The sequence below is a fragment of the Astyanax mexicanus genome, chromosome 2 (assembly GCF_023375975.1).
Source record: "Astyanax mexicanus isolate ESR-SI-001 chromosome 2, AstMex3_surface, whole genome shotgun sequence".
In the NCBI taxonomy this organism is placed as follows: Eukaryota; Metazoa; Chordata; class Actinopteri; order Characiformes; family Acestrorhamphidae; genus Astyanax; species Astyanax mexicanus.
Window position 1 is genome coordinate 58885096 of NC_064409.1, and position 15083 is coordinate 58900178.

A 15083-nucleotide genomic window follows, 5' to 3' on the forward strand; every position below is an offset into this window, starting at 1 on the left:
TATTAATTATTATTTAACTGTCTACCTGTAAAGATTGGTGTGAGGCAGTGGTTCATTTAGTGTTGTGTTTAAACCCCACCCACTGGATATCAGTGCTGTACACTTTGTCCTCTAATCTCACTGTTATTATTGCTTAAAGTGTTATTCTTGCCTAAAGTATCCTAATATGGTACAAAATGTTGCATTTTTACAATGTTCTTGCCAATATAACAGCTTTAATAATAATAGAATGTGACTTTTAGTTAGCGTGAAAAATGCTTATGTTGATTTGTCTTCTTTGTCCGCTTGCAGAACAAACAACACAAAACAAAATGTTCTGCTGTTGTTAATTGGTTTACAAAACTAGCTTACAGAAGGAACAAGGACACTTTAGTATCTGACGCTTCACAATATAAACTGTGTTTAATTACAGTTAGGTAGTTAGAGATGAAATGGTAAAATTGTTAGCTTTTAGCTAAGAGTGGATCTTTATTTGCTCCATCCGTTTGAGTCCACTTCAGTCGTAAATAGTCACTAATGTCATTGTTGCACCAGTTTTAACTTAGGCTTTCTCTAATGGAAGTTTATGTACATTCTGGGGCATCCATATAATAATAAGACAAAACTTGCCTTGGGTAACATATGCTTAGTCTTGGGTGTTTTGAAATTGCTTTATTTTCCTCAGAAGTAGATGCCGATGTTTTTTTAGGCCATGTCCACACAAATCTGGATATTAAAAAAAAAAATTGTCTCCATCTTCCTTCGTTGCTGAGGTAGTAAAGCATGCATGCAACTTTTTTCAAAACAGGAAAACAGGCGATCTCTGCTTTGATGCAAGGTGGAAGTATTTCACTCAAAGACACAAGCGATTCTCTAGATATTCCAATGGTTTCTTGCCAGTCCTTAGCAACAACTACTCTATTTTCAAAATTGTCCCACCAGGTGCTTGTTTGTCCTGGTCCAGGATCTCTGTTTGCTGCAAAAAAAACAGCATGCAGCGCATTTTAGTGTTGGGTAATGTGACAGTTACATAAAATTAAGCTGTAAACATGTTATTAATCTGCAAATTGCAATGAGAACAGAACCAATCCATGTGCAGTCTGTGTTTCAGGCTAATTTTGAACAGGCTAAGCTAATGTAAACAAATAGCAGACATGTGCCTTGGAAATGGAAGCTCCGTTTTTAGTACAATTTAGTAATTCTATGGGGTTAACTCTTGTTATTTAACTATACCAGTGAAAAAGTACAGTTTTCAATACTGGAAAACCTTTAACATAAAGTAGGAAATCCTTACAGCAGGATAATCAATATAAAACCATGTTTCACTTTGCAATTGGATTTCAGTTTCTGAGCTAATTGATCAGATCCCACACTCAGCGAGGATTAAACTGACAGGAAGGTGAAGCAGTGTTTTCAGTGAATGTGCTGCCAGTATGTCATTCACAGTGTTATGTAACCCAATTCAGAAGCTGGATGGCGTTTTTAAAACGATTAGGTACGCGTTTGTCATTTGAACGCTTGCCAGCCTGTGAAACTCAAAGCCCTTCTTGGCTGCTGTTGCTGGCAGGTTTAGAATTGAGTTTGTCACTAACTTTTTTTGTCAAAAAGCTGCTGTGACTCTGCTTTCAGTAAGCACTTATTGTGTATGCAGCCTTTTGAATTGCTTTCTTTGCTGTAAATGGCTTTCAGAATTTGTAAACACATGTAGAATACAATAAAACACCGGCCCCCCCTCCCTTATTTCATTTTGTCAGATATAAAAATGTCTTAGAAAATGCAATGTTCTCCAAACGCTGATTTATTCATAAAAACGACTATTGTAGTTTCAAATGCAGAGAAGATTCTCCTCGCTGTCTGAAGCTGCAGGGCTCTGGAGCTGTCAGAGTATGAAGGGCTTTCATTTTGTTTGACAGAAGGAGGGAAGGAGAATGAGAAGAAGGATGATTCTTTCTGTGTGTGTGTATACATGTTGTTTTTGAGGAGCAGGGGGATGGTGGAGGTGATGTGGCTTTAAGGGGGAAGCTGGAGGGGCTTTGTTATGCTAAAACATGGTCACTTTGAGGAGAAGACTTTCTTCTGAAAGATCTGGACGTCATGACTGAACTGGTCTTCTCCTGCTCGTGATGTGAAGAGCAGGACTGATGTGCAGGAGAAGAAGATAGAACATTGAGAAGTCCTTGTCAGCCAGTTCAAACCAGTGTCTGCTGCTTTAGTCTTGTTGAATTTGAGTAATCATAAATCATGAATTAATCCAACCTTGAGAGACACTACCGGCTTCTTAGAACTGTAATGTAACCAATGCTGATATATTTATATATATATATATATATATATATATATATATATATATATATATATAACAATTAATAAAATAATAGAACAGCCTTCTTTTGAATACCTTACAAGCATACATATATAATGTGTATAATGTAATGTCTATATAATAAAACTGACAGGTCAAAAGTTATGAAATTTATCATGAAGGGGGTGGCTTGGGAACACCCACACAGGTATAGGTTGTAAGATGTTATCTTGTGATTAAGGCTGATGGAGGCTGAGGTGTTCTCATGGAAAGATGATGTAAATTATCAGCGAGATTGAGCAAGGTCTGATAGTGGCCGCAGATGAATGGGGCATTCCATTTCCAAAGTTGTAGAAAGCAGAAAACACATCCACCTTCAGTGCAGAAGACCCAAGATGCATATTCCACAGATCAGTGCAGTGTTCTTAACTTTACATGGGTAATACCTCCTGCTTTAACTTAGAAAAAGAAATGTAATAGGCCCACTTCAGCTTAAAGGTGAAATCTGATGTGAAATGGACTTGGTGTAGTGAAACATGATAAAGAGTACAAACAGTATAAAAAGTATCAAAAGCCCACCTCCGTCCACCCAGAGCATTCCGAAATACAGAGCTTTTAGCCAAATGCTCCCAACAGGCTTACAATGCTTCCGATAGGGGCATATCGTTGCCCGTGTAAAGAAATTGCAATTGTATGCCATTAACAAGCTCAAAGCAGCTCCACACTTCATTGGCAGAATTCTGAGGGTCCTGCAATATTATATTATTTTCAGCAAAAAGTGGATTTCATGCATTTCCACTGAATTCATTTTGCAATCTCCCCTATCCTACCCATCCGTTTCCTGCTCATCAGTCGACTTATCCTGAATTAATGTTGAGATGGCACTACCCTGAGAACTACCTGAAGCTACTGTGTGTATAAAAAGTGTTTTTTTTTTTCAAAACTGACTGTGCACTTTCAGTGCTTTGTTTTACATATCAGGGCCCTCAGAATTCTACCAGTGGAGTGTGGAGCTACTTTGAGCTTGTTTATGGTGTTAAAATAACGATTATTTTCAGGGCAGCGCTATGCCCCCTAACGCTAGCATTGTAAACCTTTTGGGAGCATCGGCTAAAAGCTCTGTGTTTTTTTGGAATGCTGAGGGCAAATAGAAGTGGGAAATTTGACAAAAGCGTATAGGCATTATTATGTTTCACTACAATCCCAGTCTGTTTCACATCTTCTTAATTTAAAACAAGAGTTTGCATAAAAAATACTAAAACAAATATGCAACCTCTGTAATAATATTATCTTATGTTGTGTCAACAAATTTGTTGAGTTGGGGGAAGAATAGGAAATTCAATCCTAAATCAGTGTATCTTTAAGGTCTGTTGGAAAGACAAATGTGATGTTTTCTTAGGGCTAACTGTAAATGGATAGCAGGGAATAAGTATATTATGATTAATGCAGTAATCTATGAAATTAGAACATTGTTAGAATTAATTACAGGGAGAGAGGAAGTTATTGATTAACAGGAAAATGTTGATTATGCTGGGGACTCATGCTCTTTAGTATATAATATTACAATGACATGTTGCTATTTTGGAGACTGGAGGTATTTGCTTTACAGTAATAATAAACTGTATATATTATATATTATGTGACAGTTATGAGATTGAACATCCTTGTGAACTGCCATGTGTGTTTGTGTATGTGTGTGTGTGTGCGTGTGTGTGTGTGTGTGTGTGTGTGTGTGTGTGTGTGTGTGTGTGTGTGTGAATATTTAGAGTGATGAACAAGAAGGGCCTGAAGAAGACACCAGGAGTGTAGCCGCGTCCTCTGTCATGGTAGGAGGACATTTCTCTCTTATTACTCACACACACCCATATATTACAGTACAAATATAACTGGCTTTCCCTCATAAGTAAAAATGCAAACATGATGCAACACAAATACACACACACGTCTTCATTATATAAAATTCTGTGTACAGACTACTGCATATGCATGTCTGTGTCCAGAAGTGTTACCACTTCCTCTGTCCTCTGTTTTCTTCTGCATTCATATATGGAAAATATGAATTATTGTGATTGTTTGCTTTTTCTATTTGACTGAATTAAGTGATATAGTAAAGTATAGTGTAGTATGTTTCTGTTTATGTGTACAGGAAGGCCCTGAGGAAGACACCAGGAGTGTTACAGCATCCTCTGTCATGGTAAAATGACTTACCTGCCTCTATTTCACATACACTCACTGCCAAAGAAATAAAAATGTTAGCAGCTTTAAAAATGGTTCTTAATGATTGAGCTATAGGGCTGCAATGATTAATCGATATAAAATCGACGATGTCAACTACAAATTTCATTGTTGACTAATCGTTGATTTGTAACAGTCCTGCATTACACAAAGTGCTGGTAACAGAAGCCCAATGGGAGATGGGTAAATGATTTACGCACACAGTTTACACTTAACTCCAAAAGTGCTCAAACACAACAGATTACATATTTACTCATTAAATATCAGTGCTTTCCACATTCAAACAACATCTAGACATTTAAATGCCTTTTAAATCTCATGTACAGCTGTTTGTATTGTTTTTAGGGTCCATTTGTAACTTAAGTGTGGTTTGATTGAGCAGGTGTGAAAACAGTGATCGCACTCGGATGCAGATCAATCCCACTTATGGTGAAACGTGATCCAGTCTCTAGCTGACCCAGCTATTAAATATAGTTCATTTATTTGAGCTAAACTGCTAATAAGGTGCAGTTTAATCTGATATATCAGCCAGATAATGCTAATTACCACAGCTATGAACAACCGCTGTGTTCATGCACGTGCGTTCTGTGCTGCGTTCACTGCTCACAGCTGCGTGACTCAGTTTACTATGTGTACATCTGCGCTGCAAGTCCAAACACTGTTTTTGAAAGCGTAGTGTTTCAGCGTTAATTGTTAAAGCACATACTTATAGCACTGGAACACAGAATCTTCTTGCTATATTTACTTTTTTTTTGTATATTTATATTTACTCCCATGTCAGACAGCTCTGACCAATCAGCGGACAGCCTAGTCGCTTGGTTTATTTGTGTGCATTTTGGTGCGTTTAGGTTTATGCCTGTGTGAAACCAAACCAAACAAACGGAGAAACGCGTAAAGTAAATTAACTTATCAACAGATTCGGACCAGAGAAACGAACTACAGGTGTGAAAACCCCCTTAAAGATGGAGGACGTGGCAGAAATAATCGACTAATCGAAAAAATAATCATCAGATTAGTCAACTACCAAAATAATCATCAGTTGCAGCCCTATTGAGCTACGTAGCGCATGTGTAGCACAACATGCCAGATGTATGTCTCTACATGGAGTTGTAGAGGTTCCTAATGGTGTCCATTGATAAAATCGCATGCACCTTGAATATTCTCACACAGTTTCTGCAGATTTTGCACTAGAACTGGAGTGTTGCTTATGTATCCAATAGAATCCCACACATTTTCAGTCAAGTATAGGTCTGGCCATGTGGCTGGCTATGCCATAGTGTCTTTGTCCTGAAGGCAAGCTCTTAAGATGGCAGCAGCATATAGATGAGCATTGTCCTGTTGGAATAGCACACCTTTCAAAGTATGTGCAGAAAAAAGTGTAATGCCTGTAATGAAGACCAATAGTAATCTGGCATTGAAGGAAATTGCCCATAAAACAACGATAAAGACAAGATTTTGGGATGTGTGATGCATGACAAGAAACCTTGGAAATCTTGGTGCAGACCATAGTGTCTTCACACACCAACTTGTTGGTCATCTCCATCAAATCAAAAGCAGCACTGAAGATGACCCACTGTTATACTGAGTCACTTCAGCACAGTCTGACAAGACTAACCATCAAATTTCATTTCTTTTTTTTGATGATAAGTGTGTATAGAAGAAGAGAATTAATTAATTAGTTATTTCATTAAAATAATGTTTATATATAAAGTGTGTGATGCTGTACAGTAATTGGTGCTCCAGCTTTGCCAGTACAGCAGCCAATTCATATTCATTTACTTATTTTTTTCTCAACTGACCCTTAGAAACCTTTGCCCATCCGTTTAAGCAGAGGTGAATGAACCCCTTTAAAAGCGATTTTGCCTTCAGAGCTGCATCAACACCTCTGCCACAGTGCAGGGCAAGCCAGCCTCTGTCCCCCCAGCAGGCGGGCAACTGAAGGACAGCCCCCTCGGCGAATGCTCGCGTTTTTTAATTAACGTGGAGGTGACACCTCTCCCCTGCACATCTCTCACCTGCGCTGTAAACAGGTCTGTGAACTCCGCCGTCATGGCCGTGACCCTGCATGCCACTGCTCGCAGCAAAAGCTCATTAATACAGAGCCAGCGAGAGACAGCACAAACACCGCCAGCCACTTTGCACTAGATGAGTCAAACTTATGGCCACAATATGAGAACACACACACGGAACATATGAAGTTTTATCACCGAGCTCAACATTTATTAGCAGGATTTATATTCATTGTTTTTTCACAATTAAATTACTACAGATACCAGATTAATCATATTGACCCATGCTTGACGTTTGAATTGAATAAATTAACACAGAACTAAAACGCAGGCCTTGTCTACACTCTGTGTCTAGCTTATGTGTTTTTTTGTTTTTTTTTGTGACCCTAAGAATACCACTGTGAACCATGCCGCACTAGAGAACCGAGCACCAGTGATTTATGAATCCAAGACTGTGCCCATGAATTTTGAAGCTATGTCATAAAGCACATCATAAACTAGCTGCTGGGAGCTTTGCTTTGAAAGCAAGAGTCACTGGAGAACAGAGCCATAAAACACCAAAGACATTAATTTCAGAATAAACGAGGGGAGTTTGTCTCTTGTAAACTTTTATTTAAACTTTGCTGTAAACTTTATTGGCAGGCTACCAACTGGCCTGCCAATTATGGCCTCTTTCTCTTGTTAATTTTATGTCTGGGTGATAAATTCACAGCGGGGCCTATACCATGATCTCAACCTCACCTATTTCACTCAAAGAGAACCCATTAGTGCACACTTTGTTAAAGTGAATTTAATAATAATGTTAGACAGAGCAGGTTTCTGACCTGGATTAGATGTTATTTCTTCAATAAGTATAGTTTTGGTTATATTGTGTACTGTATCTACAACATTCAGTCTTTGTAATTTACTAAAATCTCTGCTACTTAAGATGTGTTCTCAAACACTGCAACTAATATGTTGTCTATTACTGTTGTCCTTTGCAGTGGAATAGTGACTTCAGGACTAGCTTTGAGTTTTATTAAAGGCATGGAAAGCTTACTTCCTGTAGCTGTCACAGCCAAACTTGTTCCCCTGTTTTGTAGAAGAAAAACATTTTTAAGTCTGTCATGCAAAATCCAAGTTCTGTATATAGATTTTTAAAACATTTTAATATAATTCAAATCTGGTAGTTCTTTTTTTATTAAGTGGTTTACATATAGTTAATAATTAAGTAGCTGTAGAAAATTTGATTTTGAAAACTCGGTTCACATCAGTCAGGTAATAATTGGATTTTCACATTGCTACTAGGGGTGGGCGATATGACCCTAAAATAATATCACTATATTTCATATCATATTTTGGCAATAAGGATACTCTTGGCATTATGACAAAACACTGAATAAAAAAAATATTTCAAGATTACACTACTGCAACAAAACGAAAATTACATTTTATAATTGCATATGATGATATCACACCCCTAACTGAGATATTAAAAGAAATACAAGAATTTAATTTGATATGTAACAGGAGTGAATGATCTAAAATGAAATTATACTAAGATTAAAGTAAAATAAATGATACTGGACAGTCTCTAGTAGATATATATTGAAAATGAGAACAGTGTCTATTCTTTTTTTAAAAACAGCAAAAATGTAGAACCCTGATGTGATAATTAGGGGTGGGTGATATGGCGCCATGTTTCAGTGTATAATATAGTTTACAATATTCAAAAAAAATTGACCATATTATTGCCTATTGTGCGATATGTCACACCACTAATTCCTGCCAACCAGTAATCTATCAGAAGAATCTGATGCGTACTTTAAACTTCCTGTCATGGCTTTTGGTAAACATGGTCCCAATTTACTGACAAATATGAATCTTTTTTTAAAGGTTTGTAAAAGAATGCAACTACTGCAAAGACTAGAAAAAGAAAGAAATCAGATAATCCAGTTTTTATCATAGTTTTTTAAATAAAAAATAAATGTTCTGTTTACAATATTACTTAAATAATCAGGTAATTCAGAAATCTGTTTGTGATTGGATTATTGATTGTATGTGAGCTCACTCTATAATAGACTGATACAAATACTCAAAAATGAATTTAAAAAATCTGCAATCTGGCATCACTGGCTTGATGGTTTAGCATATTTGTCTTTTAGCATTGGGGTCTTGGGTTCAAATCACTATCTGTGTGGAGGTTCTATGTTCTCTATGTGAGTTTACTACAGGGATCCTGGTTTCTTCCAACATTCCAAAAACATGGAGATCAGGGAAATCATCTAAAATGCCCTCTAATTGGTTACTCTAGAACTGCTCATGTGTGAGTGTTGTATATGTATGTATATATGTATGGTAGTATGGCAGTTGCTGCCGGTTAAGAGTATGTTGTGCTTGATTGGCTGTTGCATGACTGTTAAGAACACAGTAAAATAAATTTTGTTTTTACAGAAAATAACATAACAGTAGTTATTCTTTTTCTTTAACTGCAGTCTGACTCTGTAAAATTACAGACATTATCTGCTGTTATTTTACATAATATGACAATAATGACAGAGTACAGCTAAAATTCTTTTTTTTAATGAAATTTTATAGATATTTATGTACAATTACTTACTTTTTATCTGTAATAATATATTTGTGTTATTATTTAAAGGTTCATTTCTTTCCTAACAACTATTTTTTTTCCTTCAAAATTATAAGGTCAGTTTTAAAGAAAATGTAAGGTTTTGTCCTAAAGTTGCCATTGTGAATAATTGATAATCTGCATGAGGTGTATATGATATATTGAGATTTTACTCTATGTAGTTGGCATTAAATACTTACATAATGTTAAGGGCAATTGCCATATTTGAAATAACTGGAACATAACCTTGAAAAAGGCTAATACATGATACACTGCAGTAGCTGCAGTCTTAGTTGTATTTTGAAGGCCTCTTAAATTTAGGTCTGTAAACGTAAGTGTGTTCATGCTGCTTTGCAAGTGGGCAGTCCTTAATAATTAGGTCTGTTTCTGTCTCTGAAGTGCTGTGCCACGTCAACCTCTCCAGCTGAACTGTGTTCTTGTTATGTCCCCAGTGTCCAGACAGAGGGCACAGAACTTGCTGATGTGGTATCTGCTCTCCCAGTGAGGGAGCCTCTGACTTCTGTTTCATTCTCTGTACGTGCCAGCTCAAACCGTTAGCATGCTAGCGCTCTTTAGGCATTTCTGCGTTAGCATGTGGTGCTGGCGTCATGTCTGAAGCAGCACCTTCTGCAGGGTGAGCTAACACAGCCCTGCCCACAATCAGGAAAATACCTTAGTCACCGCTCCCCTACCGAGGGACTTCCAGAGAGGAGAGTTAGCCTTGTGTCAAAGCAGCATGTTTACAGGGAAAAGAGTGGAAATATTTGGATTAAAGACACAAACAAACATGCACACATGCAAGTACAGCTCTGGGATAAAAATAAGAGACCAATAAAAAATGATGAGTCTCATTGATTTTACCAAATTAAAAACCTCTGGAATATAATCAAGAGAAAAATGGATCATCAAACTGAACTGCTTGCATTTTTGCACCAGGAGTGGCATAAAGTTATCCAAAAGCAGTGTGTAAGACTGGTGGAGGAAAACATGCCAAGATGCATGAAAACTGTGATTAAAAAAACAGGGTTATTCCACCAAACATTGATTTCTGAACTGTTAAAACTTTATGAATATGAACTTGATTTTTCTTTTCTTTCTGCAAATAAATGCTCTAAATGACAATATTTCTATTTGTATCTTGGGAGAAATGCTATCAGTGGTTTATAGAATAAAATAACAATGTTAATTTTAATCAAACATCTACCCATATACCTGATTCAGAAACTGACGTTTTTTCAGAGCTGTATAAGGCAAGGTGAATTAGGTGGGATTTTTGCTGCTGATTACGTTTGCTGTAGTGATGATTCACTTTAATCAATGAAAAAAAAGTGTAAACAATGCAAATATTACCGGTGATAACACCAATCCCAGATAATTCATGATTTGCCTGCTCAACTTCATTTCATTTGTTAACATGCATTCATTTCTGCATTGTAGACCTGTAACATATTCCAAAGTTAGAACAGGACAATTTAGTACTAGTAAAAAAAAGGTAAAAAATATAAAAAATGTCCAGGAGATCTCTGTGTTCCAAAATAGTATTACTCAAAGAAAGATTAGAATGGATTTGCTAGTTTCTTTCTCTGCTGTACATAATATCAATAAATGATTTAAGTTATCAGCAGGTAAAAGTTTTTTTATTTATTTATTTATAAAAAAAAATTAGGGTATAAATCATGCCTCTATTTTACAGAATAATCTGTGTGGCATCTTGCATTGCTTTGCGGTAGAAACTTATTTACAGAATAAACGCATTAAAACCTAAAACCAGTCGCTTAACTCAGCAGGGGATCCCAAAGTGAGGGATGCCAAACCATTCTGAAGTGATCGTTTTTATAGGTTACGTTTTATTTGCAGTGTGGTTACAAGGACAAATCTGTTCAAAGTTTGCCTTTTCATTCAGTTATTCGGCTATTAACCTCAATGCAGAACCTAATGTGAATTATTTGTTTAGATTTTGCATTAATATCTCTATTAACGTATATCAGGGCTTTGTTTTAAGGGGTGAATTTAGAGTGAAGAACTGTGGAAGAAGTGTGGGTTTAAATACAGTGTCTAACAGATTAAATGAGGTAAGATGTCTGTCAAGCACAATACAGTACAGAAAATAAAAAAAATAATTTAGCAGTGATAATTACTTTGTTTTTTTTTTGGTTTGAAAGTTTGTTTTTTGAACATGTGATCTAATGTGTCTTTCTATCTTTTTAAAAGAAACAAAACGATTCTTTTACTTCATCGTGTTCTCTCTTTACGTTGGCAGTTATTGGAGTGTTGACATTGTTTTCCATTGACGGCCTGCGAGAGACCTGTAAACTTGTATGAGTTGCTGAAGAAAACAACTAAAAAAACACCTGGAGAGAGAAAACTGAGAGGTCTGACATCTGATCTGTCTGGGAGAGAGACCAGGGCCTTTCATGTGTCAGAAGAGGTTGGGGGAAGACGGGCTGTCTTAAAGAGATATCTCGCAATGTCCATCAGTCTAGCAGTTTGTCTTCATCAATCATCCCGGTGTTTGTTGACCATAGCAACAGGATGTCACAGCTATTTTTACGGATCTTGTTATTGGGGTCTGCTCCCTCTCAGCAGGAGTTTCCTCCGCTGTGGCATCATGGGATATATGTATGTGAAGGTTTTTGCGGTGTATTTGCGCTCGGGGACCGTCTTTGTTCTTTCACGACTTGGGTTTCTGCCTTTGCCCCGGCTCTAGTCACCAGATCTTTCTCTTTCAGATCAGTTTAAAATGTCGATACATCAGCAAGCTGTCTGACGCAGTTTGAACAAATACTACGGTGTTTACCTTGTAATGGACATGCTGGGGAGAAACACTGACGTGTTGTTTTTTTGAAGGGCCAAATTTTCTTTTAATGAAAATGTGTTGCCGTATTATGTTGCCTTCTAATGACGTGGCCCTAATTAACAGCTTATGTTGTGGTCCGGCGCTCGGTGTGGCTAACAGACACAGATGAATGGTGCTCATGTCAGGGTTTTCTTGTCTGGAGACACAGCTGACATTAAAGAGTCAAGGTCAAGCAGACCCTTCCCCTTCATCTGTCAGCCTTTTTGATCTGCAGCCGCTTTGCTTCTCCATTCTGCACGCTCTGCCTTTAACACGGGGCCAGAGGTCAGTGCAGGGCATGGCCGCAGGACCCCCCCACTCCACCCCACCCTACCCCCTCCTGCTTTTCTCTCTCTCTTTCTCTCTCTCTCTCTCTCTCTCTTTCTTACACTCCTCCTCTCAACCACTTCACATATGCAGCCATTACCCACCCTTAGTTTGCTTGGGTTTGCCCTGCCTCGGGCCCCGTGCATCCCCTGGCCCCTAATTATTTTATACTTTCTGTTCTGCATTCCTGTGAGATTTTATCGCTCGCACATGTCCGCACGCTCCTGAGGTAGCACTGTCGGCGTGTCTTACGATACTCGCTGAGAGTTGACATGACGGATCAGTGTTTTTTTGCCGTAGCCGCATTGATGTCCGAACCCTTCACGGTGGGGGTTTCAATTTGTCATATCATAAACAGGTGCTAAACGTGGGGGATTAGCGGCGTGTGTATGTGCCGACCGCTCTCTGCTTGTGTTATCTGAGTGTCGGGGCCCCCGTTCCACTCGGCCTCTGCTTCTGGCTTCACAACAGGGTTCTTGTATTGAGCAGAGGCTTCTGGAGGGCCCCAAAAACCGGTCACAGTTCACCGATCAGTGCAGAGACGTGAAGTCCTGTCTGTTTTCATTTAGGCTACGGCCACTAGGAGCCGGTTCCAGATTAGCAGTGAAGAGAGGCTGAAGCTGCCTGAGACTAAAGGGCTCAACTGGTACTGATTACATACAGTAGAGAAGCAGAGGCACCCTGCCAGACATGTGCAGGAGAAAGAATGAAGATAAAATGTTTCAGGATGGATAGTAATGTGCTGTCTTCTTTTGCTGCCATAACAAAACCTCCTAACTCTATTTTCTACAGTTTTAAACCAGTGACCCAAAGAACCAGCTTCCTTTGACTAAGTATAAACATGTAATGACAAATGGACCAATCAGAATTTCATAAAACCAGCATTTCATGAAATAGCATCCACTGTCGAAAATCACTGACAAAATATAGAAGCGATGCACCTAGGACTGGACAATTTGAGAAAAAAAAAATGATATCAGTCGATGCAATATAATTCTGATATCGATATGAACAGTATAAAAGCCACCACCCATGTTGTACATAATGCACTGATAGCACTGATACTGATATTTAAACGCATTTTCACAATACATAGTATTTATCGTAAATCATCACACAGACAAAAATGTATCAGCAGAGATTCTGCTATTCTGCTGTACAAATACTCACAAATACAATACAGTGATTTTTATTTTATTTTGGTTGTATACTGTCCAATTAAACATCATATTTTACACTCTCTGTAATGAAATGTACTGTGGTCTTTAAGCACTGATGATTTCCTTGATATTCTTATTAAAGCATATTTTTGATACGGTAAGAAAATATATCACAGTACAACAAAATTTTTAAATGTTGCCTAACTCTAGATTTTCCAAAATATTTTGAAATGTTGGACAATATTTGTCCAAGCACCAAAAGTGCTTTAAAAAAAAAAAAGTGTTTTCTCTAACGCAGGATTAAAGTAAATTAAATTTAAAGTAAATTCACAATTAAAATTGCACTGCTAAGGAAAACCTTTTGTGCATTGTTGGTGTGTCTGCTGAAATATGAAAAAGATTAAGTATATAATAAATATTTTTAACTGTAGTTTTTTTATTTTAAAAGCAAGACAAACTTATATGTGGGCTATTTAATTTATGCAATAGTAAAAAGTGGCAAAAATGGCAAAAAAAAAAAAAAAAAAGAAAACCTGTGAAAACCCTTGTTTAAAATTCTGTATTCTGATTTTATTTTTATTTTGTTCAGTTTCAACCAAAAATAAATATTTTGGGGCATCTCTAAAAAAGCTTTAAAAATGTAGCAGTGACGTAGAATAAATGTTTTATTTCTATGTGTTTTGCCTCTGTATTGCAGTCTCTGTTCCAGAGGATGCAGATGGACCCTCTGGAGCGGGAATGGTTACGGTGTGCTGCATTAGGAAATGCTCCTGGCCTGCGCCAGCTTCTGCTCCAGGACCCCTCCCTGGCCCCCAAAAAGGTGAAGCCCCCTTCAACCCCCCTTCCTTTTCTGCAGACCCCACCAGAAACAGTAATGCCTTCTATTCTTTAAGCTCCCATCACTGCCGGCCCTGATCTTACAAGATCTTATCTCTTCCTCACAGAATCATATAATAATGTCCAATCATATTTAAGGCATTATGGTACACAGAATATTTAAAAAAATGGAGTGACCAGTGTTGAACATCAAGTACAGCTTTTGCAAGTGAGGATGTTCCAAAGCTGTCCCCTGATGTAACACTTAATGAGTAATTTACGTACTGCTATCCCATGACTTTTGGCCTGTTAGTGTGTTACATGAACACTTTGGGTAGATTTTATTTCTTGGCACATTCATACAAACACCTAGTGTATCTTTTTTGTTCTTTTTGTATTTTTGTTATGAATCTGGCGGTTGTTTTTTTTATATTTTTTCAGAATTTCATGATGAATGGACCAATATTTATGGTGCATAAAGATTTGATATAAAATCTTTTTACATTGACTTTCAATAAAAGTTAACAAAAAATATTTTTACTATTAAAACATAAGGAAAAGGTTTTTGCATGATAGTATCTATATTTCTATGTTATTATATTTAAAAACAAGCACATTCCATCTGGTACTATTTTCAGAGTATAATCGGATGTGGTCAGGGATGTCAGACATGAACTAATGTCTCTGTTTGAGTGGGTACGATTTCGTGACGCACATGCTCACATTGTGTTGGAACAATAGTGGTAAGAAGGGTAATTTAATTCCAGGCTAAACTTGGACAGGGTATGAATGATAGCACGTAACACTACAG

General features: G+C 37.4%; 1 protein-coding gene across 1 annotated transcript in view; it reads left to right on the top strand.

The window, feature by feature from the left end:
• Positions 1-14348, top strand: part of LOC103035545 (uncharacterized) — a 35619-nt gene extending 21271 nt beyond the window's left edge. The window contains exons 7-9 of the mRNA XM_049475064.1: positions 4048-4107; positions 4428-4475; positions 14154-14348. Of these exons, the coding sequence (XP_049331021.1) occupies positions 4048-4107; positions 4428-4475; positions 14154-14348 (303 nt within the window). The remainder of the gene's footprint in view (positions 1-4047; positions 4108-4427; positions 4476-14153) is intronic.
• The last annotated feature ends 735 nt before the right edge of the window (positions 14349-15083 follow it).